This window comes from Coregonus lavaretus (genome assembly GCF_964263955.1).
Source record: "Coregonus lavaretus genome assembly, chromosome: 22".
Taxonomy (NCBI): domain Eukaryota; kingdom Metazoa; phylum Chordata; class Actinopteri; order Salmoniformes; family Salmonidae; genus Coregonus; species Coregonus lavaretus.
The window spans coordinates 44,173,894-44,195,542 of record NC_140009.1 but is presented as its reverse complement, the minus strand read 5'-3'; the positions used below and the strand labels follow the sequence as shown (position 1 = coordinate 44,195,542).

Here is a 21,649-nt window from a genome sequence, read left to right as displayed (position 1 = left end):
GGCAAGTCTCTAAGGGCTTTGCACACCTGGATTGTACAATATTTGCCCATTATTCTTTAAAAAAATTATTCAAGCTCTGTCAAGCTGATTGTTGATCATTGCCAGACAGCCATTTTCAAGTCTTGCCATAGCCGATTTAAGTCAAAACTTTAACTAGGCCACTCAGGAACATTACATGTTGTCTTGGTAAGCAACTCCATTGTAGATTTGGCCTTGTGTTTTAGGTTAAAGGTGAATTAGTCTCCCAGTGTCTGTTGGAAAGCAGACTGAACCAAGTTTCCTCTAGGTTTTTGCCTGTGCTTATAGCTATATTCTGTTTATTTCTATCCCACAAAAACTCACTAGTCCTTGCCGATGAGAAGCATGCCACCAACATGATTTAAAATATGAAGAGTGGTACTCAGTGATATGTTGTGTTGGATTTCCCCCTATCGTAATGCTTTGTATTCAGGACAAAAAGTTAATTTCTTTGCCACTTTTTTTGCAGTATTACTTTAGTTGCTTGTTGCAAACAGGATGCATGTTTTGGAATAATTTTTTTCTGCACAGGCTTCCTTCTTTTCACTGTCATTTAGGTTAGTATTGTGGAGTAACTACAATGTTGTTGATCCATCCTCAGTTCTCATATTACAACCATTAAACTCTTTAAAATCACCATTGGCCTCATGGTGAAATCCCTGAGCAGTTTCCTTTCTCTCCGGCAAATGAGTTAGGAAGGACGCCTGTATCTTTGTAATGACTGGGTGTATTGATAAACTATCCAAATCCTAATTAATAACTTCATAATGCTCAAAGGGATATTCAGTGTCTGCTTTTCTTTAGTTTTACACATTTACTAATCAGTGCCCTTCTTCGCGAGGCATTGAAAAACATCCCCTGTCTTTGTGGTTGAATCTGTGCTTGAATTTCACTACTCGATTGAAGGACCTTACAGATAACTGTATGTGTGGGGTACAGAGATGGGGTAGTCATGCAAAAATCCTGTTAACCACTATTATTGAACATGGAATGAGTCCATGCAACTTATGTGATTTGTTAAGACCTGTGATCAAGCAGATACAGGAGATGGACAGTAATGAACTGATTTTGTACAGCCATGAAAACCTGCATTCACAATTGCCTTTGCCAATTGAAGGCTCTGAGAGTTCCCTCTCCTAATATGGGGTGGGGTAAGCTGGTCCTAGATCTGTATCTGAATTGTTGCTGAACTGTATCTGAGCTGTTTGTTCTTATGGCGGGCTAATAGTGGGGTCTGTTTGATCAACTTAGCAGTCTTATCTGAATGAATGAGCAGTGAGGAGCATTCAATCACGCAATCACACCAACTGGGTCCACTAGGCCAGGCCGTCCACCCGTTCTCCATTGGCTCCCTGTCAACCCATCCTGTGGCATCATGTGCCTGGGATATTTCTACGCTATGCTATTCCATGCTAGGATATTATCCTAGCGTGGCATCGAAAGGCTCTGTGAGGACTTGGCCATTTGTCACCAGCACCCAGAGAAAACCAAAAGAACAGCAATTTTTAGACTGGGGGCTCAATGGCATCGAATGGTTAGGTTGAGAGGAAATCTATCTCCTTAATTCCTGGTTACAGAATGTTCTCTCAATGGACACAGAAGATGTTGTCTTCAAAAAGGCTTCTTAGTTAATAGGATAGCATGTACAAGTGACTTAATAGTGTGTGTGTGTGTGTGTGTGTGTGAGAGATTGGGGTTAGAGTGTGTGAGACAACATGAAGCCTTTGTGTGCAAGTGAGAGCTTGACAGTGTGTGCGTTTTCATCTCTACACCAGGGATTGGTTAACATGAAAACAACAGGACTGTGTCCCTTGAGGAACCCGAGTTGTGCCCTTCTGCTTTTCACCAGTAAAGGAAGAGCGAAAGCTCACCTTCTCCTCCACATGCCTCAGGTTGCTCTTCACCTTCAGATAGATATCGGCGGAGTCCGCAGGGGGCTGTGGCGGTGGGTATCCGGGGGGAGGCAGGAGCGGTTGGGAGGGGGAGTCAGGGAGAGGGGGTGGGGGAGGCGGCTGAGCCCTCACGTCAGGGTTGAGCATGTCAATGTAGGTCTGCATGTCATTGATGGCTGACTCCGCTGGGCCTCCGCCTGCGACAAGGACACAATTGGTCAGAGGTGAGATTTCTGTCACAAAATGGATGAGGTGGTTATAGAAATAGCTAGAATTCCTTGAACAGACATCACCATTCAAGTCAATGGGTGGGTGATGGGTGGACTAACGGCCATTATAGGAATTATATTTCTAAGGACATAGAATCACCCAGGTTGGGTATTGCACATTATAGCTGGTGGATGATTTCATTTCATCCACATAATTATGTAAAGTGCTTTGCACAACTGGAAAAGCGCTATAAAATCCATTATATTATGTTGTAAACACACCTTTTCAAATAATAGTGCAGGGGTGGAACAAAAGCCTGCACACCCAGTAGCTCTCCAGGATCGCATTTGGAGACGCTTGGTCTGGAGAGCATGCAGGGGATTGATATTTGGTTGATTCAGACATATTTCTCCTACCTGCCACTAGAGGGAAGCACTAGTATGGAGCGCTGCTGTGGCATCACACAAAGGAATGCAAATTGTTACATGGAATTTGTTCCAGTCAGATGAGCGGTGGAAGTTCCCACAATTGTTATGATAACAGTGTACACATTACCGAATCAAAGATGTCATGTCATGTTTGGGGGCACACACACACTCTAAAGTTGGCTAAAGCACAAACTGTTTTTCATATCAGGTTAGGAAAATCATACAAATAGTGTATTCATAGATCCCGGCACCGATTGCCTCACCATAGCACGAAAATGACTATTTTTCCCCTGTGAAATCTGAACTAGCCAGTTCAGGAAGTTAATCGAAATAGTATGTGTGTGTGTGTGTGTGTGTGTGTGTGTGTGTGTGTGTGTGTGCGCATGTGTGTGCGCGGGTGGTGTGCATATTTAAGTGCATCTGTGTGTGTGTGCATGTTTAAGTGCGCGTGCGTGTGCGTGTGTGTGTGCGTGTGCGTGTGAGACTGACCGGCGGGGGCTCGTGATGAGGGGGGCGAGCCGCTCCGCTTTTCTCCCGTGCTACACTGGCTGGAGCTGGCTGAGTCGTAGTTGGACAGGGTGCTGGAGGGCGAGCACATGTCGAAGTGGGCCGGTTGCTGGGCCTGCCCCGACCCCGCCAGGAGCATCGTGTTGTTGGGGGACGACAGGCCCGAGTCAGGCTGCTTGCTGTACTCCAGGTCGGCCGATGGGTCCCTGGAAAGCACACGGTGCTCCACACTCTGGATAAAGACAACCACAACGAGGGGTTAACAAAACATGGCCAACCAGGAACCTGGGGGAGAGCAACCTAACCTAGCCTGGGAGTGGGATTGAAAAGGTACATTTCCTGAAGAAAATGTGTGTGCTTGCTTGTCTTGGGGTGTGTTCAGTGAGGTCAAACATTTTGAATGTTATATATCGAAATGTAACGAATACAGTTGACACGACTTCCTATTCTACATGATGGATAATCGTATCTTACTGTATGTACAACGCACAAAAGGTTGTTATGAAACAGAGTTTTGTCTTCACAAAAGTAATTACACAACCCTTATGGAGACACCGCACAATGGTTGTGTAAACATCTTTGTGCAGACAAAAACTCTTCAATATCAGAATCAGATGTATCACAACCAGTGTCAAATGCGTTGTACAAGCTGAGTGTGTATGGGGTCTAACATTTTGTAATGTTCTGTAACATCTTGTAACATTGCACCCTCCTGAACAGGTCCCAGGTCAGTAGTCAAAACAACACCATAACAAATTACAATAATTTGCGTGCCTACTCCCAGCTGGCACGAGCCACACAACTTAGAATGTTTAAACTGTAGCCACGGGAGCCAGCATGTGTCCCGACGCTCCACTAGTCGACCTGTCGCTCCACTAATGACAATTACTGCCATTTACACTCTCCTCTGCCTGGCAAGGCCCTCATGGGCAAAGCCCCACGGGGTGGCATGAGAAATAATAACACACCCACCGGGACTCCCTAAGGTATGTGAGAAACATGCCCCGCCCCTCAACCATTTCTCTCCAACTTCACTATTCACTGCCGGCTGGAAGAGGAGATTGTTGATCGAGCTTTGAGTTCAGCAATTAAAAGGGGAACTATAAGAGTGGAACAGACAGACAGCATATTATCTTTACATTCAAGCTGGAATCAGGGCTCCCCCAATGTGACAATTTTTTTTGCTGTGCGACCAGTATCTTTTATTTTGGGAACACTGTGCGACTAAAAATGACCCCCCCCCCAAAAAAACAACAAAAAAAACAATTGCGTAACAATAACAACACTCTTCTCTTCACTGCTCAAACAAGACAGGTTTACAAATCATAATGCTACAAATGTTTAAATGTAGCTAATTAAATCAAATCACATGCTACACAAACTTTCCCTCAGAGCTGTGCCACCCCTTTCTGTCAAATAAGTAATGGCATTAGCTAGCAAGCTAGCTAGCAAGAACAACAACAACGAAATGCGGCGGAATTGAAGCTTTTCTTAGCAAAAAACAAATGATGAAATTATCAACCACAACCAGAAGAAGATGAGGACAATGTCGGATATGCTGCTACCGATCCACCACCTCAGAAAAATAAAAAGATCTACATGTTTCGAGAGGGGTGGCTTCGCGAATTCAAGTGGCTAAGGAGGGACAAAACTAGCAACACAATGTTCTGCGAGTACTGTCGGAAGTGTGGAGTAAAAGCAGCAGGGAAGACTTATTTTGCTACTGGGTCAACCTAAAACACAAGTCATTGCTAAAACATAACATAAGCTAAAAGCACATCAAGTGCCGGGACAAGTGCATTGGGGGAAGGGGGCAGGAACAACATCACTACATCTACTACCAGGCAGCCATATTTGACAGGCAACAGGTGGCAGCCCAAGCCGGTCAACAAGCAGAGCTAACTCAGCTACAGATTAAATTGAACACCGTTTACTGTATTGCCAAAGAGGAGATGGCTTTTACCAAATTCAGACCCATGTTACTCATCCAGAAAAATTATGGATTACAAATCAACCCAACATATGGAAATGAGGTGTCCTGCGCAAACAGATTGCAGTTGTACTTTTAAATACAAAAGGTTGTTTAATTCACCTATATAAATATGTTTGCTGTTGCACTTTTCAATACAATTATTAAAAGTTGTTTTTATTCTAATGTCTTGCCCACTCACTAGTGAGTTCTACATCAAGGTAACAACTGATGACAGTCATTTGTAGTAATAAAAAAAAAAAAAAGTATATACAGTGGGGGAAAAAAGTATTTAGTCAGCCACCAATTGTGCAAGTTCTCCCACTTAAAAAGATGAGAGAGGCCTGTAATTTTCATCATAGGTACACGTCAACTATGACAGACAAAATGAGAAGAAAAAAATCCAGACAATCACATTGTAGGATTTTTTATGAATTTGCATATTATGGTGGAAAATAAGTATTTGGTCAATAACAAAAGTTTCTCAATACTTTGTTATATACCCTTTGTTGGCAATGACACAGGTCAAACGTTTTCTGTAAGTCTTCACAAGGTTTTCACACACTGTTGCTGGTATTTTGGCCCATTCCTCCATGCAGATCTCCTCTAGAGCAGTGATGTTTTGGGGCTGTCGCTCGGCAACACAGACTTTCAACTCCCTCCAAAGATGTTCTATGGGGTTGAGATCTGGAGACTGGCTAGGCCACTCCAGGACCTTGAAATGCTTCTTACGAAGCCACTCCTTCGTTGCCCGGGCGGTGTGTTTGGGATCATTGTCATGCTGAAAGACCCAGCCACGTTTCATCTTCAATGCCCTTGCTGATGGAAGGAGGTTTTCACTCAAAATCTCACGATACATGGCCCCATTCATTCTTTCCTTTACACGGATCAGTCGTCCTGGTCCCTTTGCAGAAAAACAGCCCCAAAGCATGATGTGTCCACCCCCATGCTTCACAGTAGGTATGGTGTTCTTTGGATGCAACTCAGCATTCTTTGTCCTGCAAACACGACGAGTTGAGTTTTTACCAAAAAGTTATATTTTGGTTTCATCTGACCATATGACATTCTCCCAATCCTCTTCTGGATCATCCAAATGCACTCTAGCAAACTTCAGACGGGCCTGGACATGTACTGGCTTAAGCAGGGGGACACGTCTGGCACTGCAGGATTTGAGTCCCTGGCGGCGTAGTGTGTTACTGATGGTAGGCTTTGTTACTTTGGTCCCAGCTCTCTGCAGGTCATTCTTGCGTGGAGCCCCAGATCGAGGGAGATTATCAGTGGTCTTGTATGTCTTCCATTTCCTAATAATTGCTCCCACAGTTGATTTCTTCAAACCAAGCTGCTTACCTATTGCAGATTCAGTCTTCCCAGCCTGGTGCAGGTCTACAATTTTGTTTCTGGTGTCCTTTGACAGCTCTTTGGTCTTGGCCATAGTGGAGTTTGGAGTGTGACTCTTTGAGGTTGTGGACAGGTGTCTTTTATACTGATAACAAGTTCAAACAGGTGCCATTAATACAGGTAACGAGTGGAGGACAGAGGAGCCTCTTAAAGAAGAAGATACAGGTCTGTGAGAGCCAGAAATATTGCTTGTTTGTAGGTGACTAAATACTTATTTTCCACCATAATTTGCAAATAAATTCATTAAAAATCCTACAATGTGATTTTCTGGATTTGTTTTCCTCCATTTGTCAGTCATAGTTGACGTGTACCTATGATGAAAATTACAGGCCTCTCTCATCTTTTTAAGTGGGAGAACTTGCACAATTGGTGGCTGACTAAATCCTTTTTTCCCCACTGTATTTCTTTCTGGTGCTCCATACTTTTTAAATGTATGAGCACCAGTGCTACCAATGAAAAGTTAATTTCGTGCCCTGGCTGGAATAGACTTAATCTTAGTCTCATCTAGGTTTCCCCCTACGCATTTCACCTGGGTGGGTTGTATTCATTAGGCACCAGAGGAAGAAAACTGACTACTTGAAGTTGTCCAATAAGAAACTCTAATTTTCGTTTTCCGTATAATTTTTTTTCACTACAGTGCATCCTATTGAATGAATCATGTGTCTCACCATGTTCTCAACAGTGCGCAGGTACTTGGCACACTGGGCGTGCCCGTTGTACTCTGCCAGGTCGGCCGACGAGAAGCCGTCCTGGTCCCGTATGCCCAGGTCCACCCCATTCACCACCAGGATCTGACAGCACTGGGAGAGAGAGAGAAAGAGAGGGGAGGGAGAGAAAGAAAAAAATGTTATTGTCCGTTCTTTTTAGGAGTAAGCAGATTGTCAAACCTTCATTCCGACCTTTTGACATCCCGGGATATTCGGTAATACCGGCACTGCACACAAGGGGCGCTATTTTCAAACCCCACTGAGCCTCTGAATCCGAAGGTTAGCAATGCTAACAAGTACATGTTAAATCCCATAGTGAATGCTAGCTACATGCTAACGAGCGCATTGTGAACATTTTATGCAGTCTGACAAACTATTTGCAGGACAGACATCCCAGCTCAAAGTTATACAAGTAACAAAAAAAATGCTACTCAGTTTGCCACAAAATAAATATTAGACAGCAAGGCTCTTGATCCAGGGCGGGATTCTCTGCTGTCACCAAAAGAAGCTTGATTTTGCTAGAAGCTAACCACTTAGCTAGATAACTAGGTACTACATTTGCAAACCAAATGCACAACTGCAGAGCATTTAGCACATTTTACACGGTCAACTTAATAGTCATAAGATATCTAGCTGGCAAACATTTAGTTGTGAATTCAATACTGTAACTAGATATCCTGGCATGCTGCACAACAGTGAGTGACTCACAAGGATCCGGTCTCTCGTTGATGTGTGCTTGTAAACAAACACCATGTGATTGGGGACTACCGGTAAGCTTCATAATGAAAACTAATGTGGCAGGTGAAATTAAGAACGCAATCTGCTTTATCTCCTGACGTTTTGCACAAGTTGACCGCAGATATTTACTTAAAAAGTAGCTACAAATATTCAAATGTAATAAACATCAAATATATCGTTTCAACGGTACTGACGGAATTGAAAAAACATCCCGTGGCCATTTCCAAATACCCGGTATACCGCCCAAGCCTTCGGCTTACAGGTATATTTTTCTGGGTGATTTAAATACTGACTGGCTTTCATCAAGTTGCCCACTCAAGAAAAAGCTTCAAAACTGTAACCAGTGACTAAAACCTGGTTCAGGTTATCAGTCAACCTACCAGGGTACTTACAGACAGCACAGGAATGAAATCGTCAACATATATTGACCACATCTTTACTAATGCTGCAGAAAATGTGCTTTAAAGCAGTATCCAAATCCATCAGATGTAGTGATCACAATATAGTAGCCATTACTAGGAAAACCAAAGTTCCAAAGGCTGGGCCTAATATAGTGTATAAGAGGTCATACAATAAGTTTTGTAGTGATTGCTATGTTGTTGATGTAAATAATGTTTGTTGGTCGGTGGTGTGTAATGAGGAGCAACCCAGAGGCTGCACTTGACACATTTATGAAATTGCTTATTCCAGTTACTAATAATCATGCACCCATCAACAATGACAAGCCACCTGGGTCTGACAACTTGGATGGAAAATTACTGAGGATAATAGCGGACGATATTGCCACTCCTATTTGCCATATCTTCAATCTAAGCCTACTAGAAAGTGTGTGCCCACAGGCCTGGAGGGAAGCAAACGTAATTCCACTACCCAAGAATAGTAAAGCCCCCTTTACTGGCTCAAATAGCTGACCAATCAGCCTGTTACCAACCCATAGTAAACTTTTGGAAAAAATGGTGTTTGACCAGATACAATACTATTTTACTGTAAACACATTGACAGACTTTCAGCACGCTTATAGGGAAGGACATTCAACAAGCACAACACTTACACAAAGAGAAATTGATGATACAATTGATGATAAAAAGATTGTGGGAGCTGTTTTGTTAGACTTCAGTGTGGCTTTTGACATTATCGATCATAGTCTGCTGCTGGAAAAACGTGTGTTATGGCTTTCCACCCCCTGCTATATTGAGGATAAAGAGTTACCTGTCTAACTGAACACAGAGGGTGTTCTTTAATGGAAGCCTCTCCAACAAAATCCAGGTAGAATCAGGAGTTCCCCAGGGCAGTTGTCTAGGCCCTTTACATTTCTCAATCTTTACTTATGACATGCCACTGGCTTTGAGTAAAGCCAGTGTGTCTATGTATACGGATGACTCAACACTATACATGTCAGCTACTACAGCGAGTGAAATCACTGCAACACTTAACAAAGTTAGTTTCAGAATGGGTGGCAAGGAATAAGTTCTAAATATTTCAAAAACTAAAAGCATTGTATTTGGGACAAATCATTCACTAAACCCTAAACCTCAACTAAATCTTGCAATAAATAATGTAGAAATTGAGCAAGTTGAGGTGACTAAACTGCTTGGAGTACCCCTGGATTGTAAAACTGTCATGGTAAAAACATGTTGATACAACAGTAGCTAGAATGGGGAGAAGTCTGTCCATAATAAAGCGCTGCTCTGGCTTTTTAACAACACTATCAACAAGGCAGGTCCTACAGTTTTGTCGCACCTGGACTACTATTCAGTCTAGTGGACAGGTGCCACATAGAGGGACCTCGGACAATTACAATTGGCTCAGAACAGGGCAGCACAGCTGGCCCTTAAATGTACACGAAGAGCTAACAATAATATGCATGTAAATCTCTCATGGCTCAAAGCGGAGGAGAGATTGACTTCATCACTACTTGTTTTTGTAAGAAGTGTTGACATGCTGAATGCGCCGAGGTGTCTGTTTAAACTACTAGCACACAGCTCAGACACCCATGCATACCCCACAAGACATGCCACCAGAGGTCTCTTGACGATCCCCAAGTCAAGAACAGACTATGGGAGGCACACAGTACTATGTAGAGCCATGGCTAGATGGAACTCTATTCCACATCAGGTAACTGATGCAAGGAGTAGAATCAGATTAAAAAAAACACCTTATGGAACAGCAGGGACTGTGAAGAAACACACAGGCACAGACACACGCTTACACATGATAAGACACGCACTCTACACACACACGTACACATGGATTTTGTATTGTAGATATGTGGTAGTAGAGTAGAGGCCTGAGGGCACACACTTAATGTGTTGTGAAAAGTGTTTTGAAATGTAATAAAATATATAACTGCCTTAATGTTTCTGGACCCCATGAAGAGTAGCTGCTGCCTTGAAATCAGCTAATGGGGATCCTTAACAAATACAAATACAAGCATGCGGCTCATATTCATAGCAAACATACAGAAAACATAAAAACAGTAGGCTAACATACTAACAACATAATCATCAACAACAGAGAAATTGAGAGAGAGAGGAGGGGGAGAAGGAGAGAGTCAGAAACTACTGCAAAAGAAAGAGATACTGGAAGAGAGAGAGACAGAGACAACAAAGACGGATGTCAGCTCGTAAAAAAAATAACTTTGCGTCTAACGTTAGGAAGGGAAACAATATCAACTTGCTGCACTCACTCAAACGCATGGTGTAATGTGCCCACTTGGCTATTTCTCGACTTGTATGAAGTTACCTGTGTAATTCCCATCCCCCTTGCTGTCTTGACCCATTGTCATGTGCTCTCCTATAGACACCTCTCCTACAGATCCCTCCCTATATACGGTTATAAACTGGCAACCCACACACACACACACACAGACAAACACACCTCCAGCTCCCCGTTCTCGGCGGCGTCGTGTAGCGGCGTTCCACCCCAGCTGTCGGTGATGATCTCGCCGCCGTGCAGTAGCAGCCAGCTGAGCACCTTGGCATGGCCGCGGCTGGCGGCAAAGTGCATGGCCGTGGCACCGTCACCGCCCTGGTCTGACAGGCTGATCTCTGTGAAGCTCATCTGCAACGGCCAATAGTAGAGGTTGAACAGTAGGTATCGCGAGCTGCCATTTGGTTCGGCAACACTTTGTTAGTTGACTTCCCTTAGATTATAGGTGTTTAATTTACAATCAACAAATTGGTATGCATTAACCCTAACCCTAGCTCTAATCCTTACAGTAAGCATTCTTTATCAACCATTTTAGTGCTCTCCATTGGTAGCGGATGGGTGTTGCTCTGTAGACTGTAAAGCACTTTAAGCACTTAGATGGAAAGGCGTTATGTAAATCCAATTTGTTATTGTTGTGTATGTAACTGGTGGTGAGCTGCTAATGAATAACTAAAATGCATGGCATAATGTGCCCATTTCTACCACAGGAACAAATCACATGTGGCTACACATACTGGAGTAGCACTACTATTCCAAAGGCATTTAGACAACCATATTGGAGCATACCCAGCAAACTAGAAACATTTCCAGAACATTAGCTACAATTCTCATGAAGTTCTAGTTAATTTTAATTTTTTATCAGAAAATGTTTTCAATGAAATATCCTTGCAATGTTCTCCTAACTTTCACTAAAATGTTGTGCACAACACCTGTAACCACCACCACATAACATTTCCCAAACATTCTCATAAAGGTTTCCGGGTAATTTAATAACCCAATGTACCAGCAATATTTTTAGAACATACTGCCGCAACAAAATGTGAGAGCAATAGAAATGGTTCTGAGAAAACATTACGGGAACGTTCTGCTAATGTTGATGAAGATGTTAAAAACACCCATAACAACAAGCAGGGAATATTCCCACAATGCTCTCATAAAGTTATAGTATGATGTTATGACACGATTATTCGAAGAAAGTTCATTACACATTCTTCAGCAATCATGTCCTGATTTAATTAAATTGGTTCTGAGAAAACATTACTGGAGCGTTCTGCTAACATTAATGGACAGACGCCTACCCAGGTATAGGATCTTAATTTGACCAGTTTCTCACAGCAGGAAAATAATCCTGCAGCAACAGGAAATGTGAATTACTATGTGGATTATAATCAATGGACATTTATGTATGGGTTGATAAAATGTTTTGTTAAAAATGGAACTTACAAACTTTTAAAACATTTTTTAACCTCAAATACACTATAACATGACACAGGAACATTTCTACTGCAAAAGGGTGGTCAAATTAAGATCCATTATAGGCCTAATAACCAATTATGTGTGTTGATAACAACAAACAGACCAGCAAACCCGAAACGTTCCAAGAACATTAGTGTAAATTCCCATTAAGTTCTAGTTTGGGTTCGAGCTGACATTAGGACGATAACATCCCACAAAAGATTCAAATAATCTTTTTTTTATGTGGTGATCAAAAGCAATGTTTGAAATGAAATATCCTTGGAATGTTCGAATATTCTGTAAGTTTATGGCATGATGATCCAGAATTGTTCTAAAAACATACTTCAACAATAATGGAAGTACAGTGGGGAGAACAACTATTTGATACGCTGCCGATTTAGCAGGATTTCCTACTTACAAAGCATGTAGAATTTTGTAATTTTTATCATAGGTACACTTCAACTTTGAGAGACGGAATCTAAAACAAAAATCCAGAAAATCACATTGGATGATTTTTAAGTTATTCATTTGCATTTTATTGCATGACATAAGTATTTGATACATCAGAAAAGCAGAACTTAATATTTGGTACAGAAACCTTTGTTTGCAATTACAGAGATCATACGTTTCCTGTAGGTCTTGACCAGGTTTGCACACACTGCAGCAGGGATTTTGGCCCACTCCTCCATACAGACCTTCTCCATATCCTTCAGGTTTCGGGGCTGTCGCTGGGCAATACGGACTTTCAGCTCCCTCCAAAGATTTTCTATTGGGTTCAGGTCAGGAGACTGGCTAGGTCACTCCAGGACCTTGAGATGTTTCTTACGGAGCCACTCCTTAGTTGCCCTGGCTGTGTGTTTTGGGTCGTTGTCATGCTGGAAGACACAGCCACGACCCATCTTCAATGCTCTTACTGAGGGAAGGTTGTTGTTGGCCAAGATCTCGCGATACATGACCCCATCCATCCTTCCCTCAATACGGTGCAGTCGTCCTGTCCCCTTTGCAGAAAAGCATCCCCAAAGAATGATGTTTCCACCTCCATGCTTCACGGTTGGGATGGTGTTCTTGGGGTTGTACTCATCCTTCTTCTTCCTCCAAACACGGCGAGTGGAGTTTAGACCAAAAAGCTCAATTTTTGTCTCATCAGACCACATGACCTTCTCCCATTCCTCCTCTGGATCATCCAGATGGTCATTGGCAAACTTCAGACGGGCCTGGACATGCGCTGGCTTGAGCAGGGGGACCTTGCGTGCGCTGCAGGATTTTAATCCATGACGGCGTAGTGTGTTACTAATGGTTTTCTTTGAGACTGTGGTCCCAGCTCTCTTCAGGTCATTGACCAGGTCCTGCCGTGTAGTTCTGGGCTGATCCCTCACCTTCCTCATGATCATTGATGCCCCACGAGGTGAGCTCTTGCATGGAGCCTCAGACCGAGGTGATTGACCGTCATCTTGAACTTCTTCCATTTTCTAATAATTGCGCCAACAGTTGTTGCCTTCTCACCAAGCTGCTTGCCTATTGTCCTGTAGCCCATCCCAGCCTTGTGCAGGTCTACAATTGTATCCCTGATGTCCTTACACAGCTCTCTGGTCTTGGCCATTGTGGAGAGGTTGGAGTCTGTTTGAGTGTGTGGACAGGTGTCTTTTATACAGGTAACGAGTTCAAACAGGTGCAGTTAATACAGGTAATGAGTGGAGAACAGGAGGGCTTCTTAAAGAAAAACTAACAGGTCTGTGAGAGCCGGAATTCTTACTGGTTGGTAGGTGATCAAATACTTATGTCATGCAATAAAATGCAAATGAATTACTTAAAAATCATACAATGTGATTTTCTGGATTTTTGTTTTAGATTCCGTCTCTCACAGTTGAAGTGTACCTATGATAAAAATCACAGACCTGCTTTGTAAGTAGGAAAACCTGCAAAATCGGCAGTGTATCAAATACTTGTTCTCCCCACTGTAGTTCTGAAAACATTACTGCAATGTTTTGCTAATATGGATGTTTCCAATCAGATTGAGCAAATGTTTTGGTGCTCTCCTTTTCAGTGTTCCAAACAGAACATTAGTCTTTTTTACCTAAACACAGTACTTGACTTGGGCAGGAGTACTGGCACCTCAAATTTTCTTCTGATTGAATTCCTGCATCGCATATAGAATACTAGCTCAAAAGTATTGAGGAGTTCCTGCACCTAAATATAAAACAGTCCCGGCACTTAAAATGAGTACCGGCACCTATTTCAGTCAAGTCAAGCACTGGCCTAAACATGCATACACCATCAGATATAATTCATAGCAAGCAGTAGGGAGGGGTTGGGAAAGGGATACACTCACCAAACAGTTTATTAGGTACACCATCCCGTTCACATACAGTGGGGAGAACAAGTATTTGATACACTGCCGATTTTGCAGGTTTTCCTACTTACAAAGCATGTAGAGGTCTGTAATTTTTATCATAGGTACACTTCAACTGTGAGAGACAGAATCTAAAACAAAAATCCAGAAAATCACATTGGATGATTTTTAAGTAATTCATTTGCATTTTATTGCATGACATAAGTATTTGATACATCAGAAAAGCAGAACTTAATATTTGGTACAGAAACCTTTGTTTGCAATTACAGAGATCATACGTTTCCTGTAGGTCTTGACCATTGTTTGCACATACTGCAGCAGGGATTTTGGCCCACTCCTCCATACAGACCTTCTCCAGATCCTTCAGGTTTCGGGGCTGTCGCTGGGCAATACGGACTTTCAGCTCCCTCCAAAGATGTTCTATTGGGTTCAGGTCTGGAGACTGGCTAGGCCACTCCAGGACCTTGAGATGCTTTTTACGGAGCCACTCCTTAGTTGCCCTGGCTGTGTGTTTCGGGTCGTTGTCATGCTGGAAGACCCAGCCACGACCCATCTTCAATGCTCTTACTGAGGGAAGGAGGTTGTTGGCCAAGATCTCGCGATACATGGCCCCATCCATCCTCCCATCAATACGGTGCAGTCGTCCTGTCCCCTTTGCAGAAAAGCATCCCCAAAGAATGATTTTTCCACCTCCATGCTTCACGGTTGGGATGGTGTTCTTGGGGTTGTACTCATCCTTCTTCCTCCAAACACGGCGAGTGGAGTTTAGACCAAAAAGCTCTATTTTTGTCTCATCAGACCACATGACCTTCTCCCATTCCTCCTCTGGATCATCCAGATGGTCATTGGCAAACTTCAGACGGGCCTGGACATGCCCCTTGCTGATTGAGTGTGTGGACAGGTGTCTTTTATACCGGTAACGAGTTCAAACAGGTGCAGTTAATACAGGTAATGAGTGGAGAACAGGAGGGCTTCTTAAAGAAAAACGAACAGGTCTGTGAGAGCCGGAATTCTTACTGGTTGGTAGGTGATCAAATACTTATGTCATGCAATAAAATGCAAATTACTTACTTAAAAATCATACAATGTGATTTTATGGATGTTTGTTTTAGATTCTGTCTCTCACAGTTGAAGTGTTCCTATGATACAAATTACAGACCTCTACATGCTTTGTAAGTAGGAAAACCTGCAAAATCGGCAGTGTATCAAATACTTTTTCTCCCCACTGTACTTGACTCTAAAGAATAAATATCAGCTAAAGCCCAACACATACAAATAAACAAACTATAAAGCCCAACACATGCATACAAAATATATACAGTGCCTTCAGAAAGTATTCATGCCCCTTGACTTATTCCACATTATATTGTGTTACAGCCTGAATTCAAAATCGATTAAATTGATTTTTTCTCCTCCCCCTTCTTCGCACAATACCCCATAATGACAAAGTGAAAACATGTTTTTAGAGATTTTAACAAATGCATTGAAAATGAAATACATTCACACCCAAGTCAATACTTTGTAGAAGCACCTTTGGTAGCGATTACAGCTTTGAGTCTTTCTGGGTAAAGTCTCTAAGAGCTTTCCACACCTGGATTGTTAAACATTTGCCCATTATTATTTTCAGAATTATTCAAACTCTGTCAAATTGGTTGTTGATCATTGATAGACAACCATTTAAGTCTTGCCATAGATTTTCAAGCAGATTTAAGTCCAAACTTTAACCCGGCCACTCAGGAACATTCACGGTCGTCTTGGTAAGCAACTCGTGTAGATTTGCCCTGATATTTTAGGTTATTGTCCAGCTGAAAGGAGAACTCATCTCCCAGTGTCTGAACAACTACCCAGTCCTTAATGATTACAAGCATACCCATAACATGATGCAGCCATCACTATACTTGAAAATATGAAGAGTGGGACTCAGTGATGGGTTGTTGGATTTGCCCCAAACAATACGCTTGTATTCAGGACAAAAAGTTAATTGCTTTACCACATTTTTTGCAGTATTACTTTAGTGCATGTTTTCGAATATTTTTATTTTGTACAGGCTTCCTTTTCACTGTCAATTAGGTTAGTATTGTGGAGTAACTACAATGTTGTTGATCCATCCTCAGTTTTCTCCTATCACATTCATTAAATTAACTGTTTTTTAGTCATCATTGGCCTCAGGGTGAAATCCCTGAGTGATTTCCTTCCTCTCCGGCAACTGACTTCGGAAGGACGCCTGTATATACCCATTTTCATCTTTTTTACTTTCTTTGATTTCAGGCCTACCTGGAAGGTGGGTTTTATTTGGTCTTCGGGAGGGGGGAGTGACTGACAAGCAACTCTAGTTGCTAGGGGGGGAAAGGGGTGGAAAACATGGGGGGGGCTGGATGAATGGGATGGGAGGTTGGGGGTGGAGGCCCTCTTATTTTTTTTATTTTTTCCTATATGTAAAATATGATCAATACTTTCTAGTTCTGAACCTTCTGTAATGTAAAAAAAAATACATAAACTACCGTTCAAAAGTTTGGGGTCACTTAGAAATGCCCTTGTTTTCGAAAGATAAGCAATTTTTTGGTCCATTAAAATAACATCAAATTGATCAGAAATACAGTGCAGACATTGTTAATGTTGTAAATGGCTATTGTAGCTGGAAACGGCTGATTTTTAATGGAATATCTACATAGGCGTACAGAGGCCCATTATCAGCAACCATCAGTCCTGTGTTCCAATGGCACGTTGTGTTTGCTAATCCAAGTTTATCATTTTAAAAAGGCTAATTGATCATTAGAAAACCCTTTTGCAATTATGTTAGCACAGCTGAAAACTGTTGTGCTGGTTAAAGATGCAATACAACTGGCCTTCTTCAGACTAGGTGAGTATCTGGAGCATCAGCAATTGTGGGTTCGATTACATGCAAAAAATGGCCAGAAACAAATAACTTTCTTCTGAAACTCGTCAGTCTATTCTTGTTCTGAGAAATTAAGGCTATTCCATGCAAGAAATTGCCAAGAAGCTGAAGATCTCATACAAGAGTGTCTAGTTTGAGAAAAAATACGCCTCAAAGGTCCTCAACTGTACAAGGATATAAACACGCAGGAAAACCTACACCCAGAGGCTGCCTTTCTGGTTGCCAGCGATTTTAATTCGATGTCACTAAGACACGTGATGCCCAACTTCCATCAATGTTTCCAACGCCACTAGGGGCAATAAAGTCCTAGACCACTGCTATTCTACCCATAAGCAAGCATACAACGCCCTCCCTCATCCGTCGACAACACTGATGCTACGGCCGAGGACAGGAATAAGTACGAGAAGTCCCGCTATGACCTCCGCAGAGTCATCAAACGAGCAAAAGGACAATATAGGAATAAGGTGGAATCATATTACACAGGCTCCGACACTCACCGCATGCGGCAGGGGCTACAGTCCATTACGGATTATAAATGAAGACCCAACCGTGATCTGCCCAACGATGCCTCTCTACCAGACGAACTCAATGCAGTTTATGCACGCTTTCATAACATCGAGCCGGGAGTGACGCCATCACCGACCCCGAGGCCGACGTGAGAACGGTCTTTAATCAGGTCAACACCCGCAAGGCCGCGGGCCTCGACGGTATTCCAGGGTGCGTGCTCAGAGCGTGCGCAGAACAGCTGGCAGGCATATTCACAGTAATATTCAAACTGTTCTTGTCCCAGTTTGTAATCCCCACGTTTTAAGATGACCACAATCCTTCCTGTTCCTAAGATTTGCATACCACCGCAACAGCTCCATATAGGACAATCTCAATTGCTCTTCACACTGCCCTCACCGACCTAGATAAGGGGAATACCTATGTGAGAATGATGTTCATTGAATACAGCTCAGCGTTCAACACCATTGTCCCCTCGAAGCTCGTCACCAAGCTTAGGACTCTGGTGTGAACACCTGCATCTACAACTGGACTCTGGACTTCCTGACAGGCCAATCCCAGGTGGTGAGGGTAGACAACATCACCTCCACCACGCTGACCCTTAACACAGGGGCCCCACAGGTGTGTGTGCTTAGTCCCCTACTGTACTCCCTGTTCACCCAAGACTGCGTGGCCACGCATGACTCCAACACCATCATCAAGTTCGCTGACAACATGATGAGTCAGCCTACAGGGAGGTTGTCAGTGACAAATCATGTCCAATCAATTGAATTTACCACAGGTGGACTCCAATCAAGTTGTAGAAACATCAAGGATGATCAATGGAAACAGGATGCACCTGAGCTCAATTTCGAGTCTCATAGCAAAGGGCCTGAATACTTTTGTAAATAAGGTAACTATTTTTCATTTTTAATACATTTGCAAACATTTCTTCAAACCTGTTTTCACTTTGTCATTATGGGGTATTGTGTGTGAGGAAATGAGGAAAAAAATAATAGAATCCATTTCAGAATAAGGCTGTAACGTAACAAAATGTGAAAAAAGTTAATGGGTCTGAATACTTTCCGAATGCACTGACTCTACACACCCGCACACCCACTCATATACAAGCTGCTGCTACTCTTCATCTTATATCCTGTTGCCTTGTCCCCTTACCCCTATACATATCTACCTCCATCACTCCACTATCCCTGCACATTGTAAATATGATACTGGAACTGATTTTGAAAAATATTTCCTGTATATAGTATGTTTACTTTATTGTGCATTTCATTTTTCTAGTAATACATTGTTATTGATTATTGCATGGTTAGGTTTAGAGTTTGCAAGAAAGGCATTTCACTGTACTTGTGCATGTGACATTAAAACTTGAAACTATTGCGATTATTATGGTCATATCAGGGCATTATGTTCTAGTCTCAGTCTATTAATTAAGCTATAGGCCTATGGTTTATTATGTGTCGGTCTATGTGAGTCACATGTTAATTGCAAGAGTCATGGATTTACGTAGACCTGCAAGACTTTTTGGTCTGTAATGCGAAATCACGTGATGGTTTGCTGTGTGCGATCGAATACAGTAGAATGTAGAGTAGGCTATGCTATAAAAAAAAATTTAAGAACATAAAACATTTGTTCAGGGAATTTTCTTGTAATATCAGGTAAATGTTTTTTTGCACAGAAAGAAACATTGTATAAATCATCCGCACAACTGGACAGTTTTTGTGTTTTGGGAACATCTTTTGTGATGTCCCCACAATGTTCCTACCAGACTGTTCCCACAACCTAATGAAACATTCTTAGAACCTTTAAGAACAGACAAAATGTTTTCTGGGAATGTTCTTGCAATGTCAGGTGAATGTTTTATACAATTACGTGATAATGACAGAGAAGCCAGTGTTTGGAGGATATATTGGCATGGGTGTTGTCGAGGTGCAATTTCACCTGGCGAAGAAAATGTGCTCTCTCGTCAGGACACTGATGTTCAGAGGAACTAGCCAACAACACAGCTAACACAATCACTTCAAACTGAAGCTGGAAAGACCGCAAACTAGCTGCACTTTGTTTCATTTGACCTGTTTTCTTTTGATAGTTCTTTGTATATACTGTATCCATAAAAATGACACCAGATGTACAGTTAAAGTCGGAAGTTTACATACACTTATGTTGGAGTCAATAAAACCCGTTTTTTAACCACTCCACACATTTCTTGTTAACAAACTATAGTTTTGGCAAGTCGGATAGGACATCTACTTTGTGCATGACACAAGTAATTTTTCCAACAACTCTTTACAGACAGATTATTTCACTGTATCACAATTCCAGTGGGTCAGAAGTTTACATACACTAAGTTGACTGTGCCTTTAAACAGCTTGGACAATTCCAGAAAATGATGTCATGGCTTTAGAAGCTTCTGATAGGCTAATTGACATTGTTTGAGTCAATTGGAGGTGTACCTGTGGATGTATTTCAAGGCCTACCTTCAAACTCAGTGCCTCTTTGCTTGACATCATGAGAAAATCAAAAGAAATCAGCAAAGACCTGAGAATATTTTTTTTTTACCTCCACAAGTCTGGTTCATCCTTCGGAGCAATTTCAAAACGCCTGAAGGTACCACGTTCATCTGTACAAACAATAGTACGCAAGTATAAACACCACGGGACCACGCAGCCGTCATACCGCTCAGGAAGGAGACGTGTTCCGTCTCCTAGACATGAACATACTTTGGTGTGCAAAGTGCAAATCAATCCCAGAACAACAGCAAAGGACCTTGTGAAGATGCTGGAGGAAACATGTACAAAAGTATCTATATCCACAGTAAAATGAGTCCTATATCGACATAACATGAAAGGCCGCTCAGCAAGGAAGAAGCCACAGCTCCAAAACCGCCATAAAAAAGCCAGACTACGGTTTGCAAATGCACATGGGGACAAAGATCGTACTTTTTGGACAAATGTCCTCTGGTCTGATGAAACAAAAATAGAACTGTTTGGCCATAATGACCATCGTTATGTTTGGAGGAAAAAGGGGGTCGCTTGCAAGCCGAAGAACACCATCCCAACCGTGAAGCACGGGGGTGGCAGCATCATGCTGTGGGGCTGCTTTGCTGCAGGAGGGACTGGCGCACTTCACAAAATAGATGGCATCATGAGGAAGGAAAATTATGTGGATATATTGAAGCAACATCAAGACATCAGTCAGGAAGTTAAAGCTTGGTCGCAAATGGGTCTTCCAAATGGACAATGACCCCAAGCATACTTCCAAAGTTGTGGCAAAATCGCTTAAGGACAACAAAGTCAAGGTATTGGAGTGGCCATCACAGCGCCCTGACCTCAATCCTATAGAAAATGTGTGGTCAGAACTGAAAAAGCGTGTGTGAGCAAGGAGGCCTTCAAACCTGACTCAGTTACACCAGCTCTGTCAAGAGGAATGGGCCAAAATTCACCCAACTTATTGCGGGAAGCTTGTGGAAGGCTACCTGAAACATTTGACCCAAGTTATACAATTTAAAGGCAATGCTACCAAATACTAATTGAGAGTATGTAAACTTCTGACACACTGGGAATGTGATGAAATAAATCACTCTACTATTATTTTGACATTTCACATTCTTAAAATAAAGTGGTGATCCTAACTGACCTAAGACAGGGAATTTTGACTAGGATTAAATCTCAGGAATTGTGAAAAACTGAGTTTAAATGTATTTGGCTAAGGTGTATGTAAACCTCCGACTAACTGTATGTCCTTGAACTGATTATCTTTAAAGTCGCACACAGAAGAAGTTAAGGATACATTTTAGTTTCTAATGGCAGCCTGCAGTAGCCTGGTCAGCCTTCAATTTGAGATCCTCAATGAGAGGGGGCAGCACTGA

At 42.2% G+C, this 21,649-nt stretch overlaps 1 protein-coding gene across 1 annotated transcript in view; it reads right to left on the bottom strand.

The window, feature by feature from the left end:
• LOC311149395 (espin-like) overlaps nucleotides 1-21,649 on the bottom strand; it is a gene marked incomplete at both ends in the record, with an annotated part of 121,377 nt that overhangs the window by 54,839 nt on the left and 44,889 nt on the right. Inside the window, 4 exons of the mRNA XM_084186573.1 lie at nucleotides 1,890-2,107; nucleotides 3,038-3,287; nucleotides 7,091-7,222; nucleotides 10,745-10,927. Coding sequence (XP_084042699.1) covers nucleotides 1,890-2,107; nucleotides 3,038-3,287; nucleotides 7,091-7,222; nucleotides 10,745-10,927 — 783 coding nt within the window. The remainder of the gene's footprint in view (nucleotides 1-1,889; nucleotides 2,108-3,037; nucleotides 3,288-7,090; nucleotides 7,223-10,744; nucleotides 10,928-21,649) is intronic.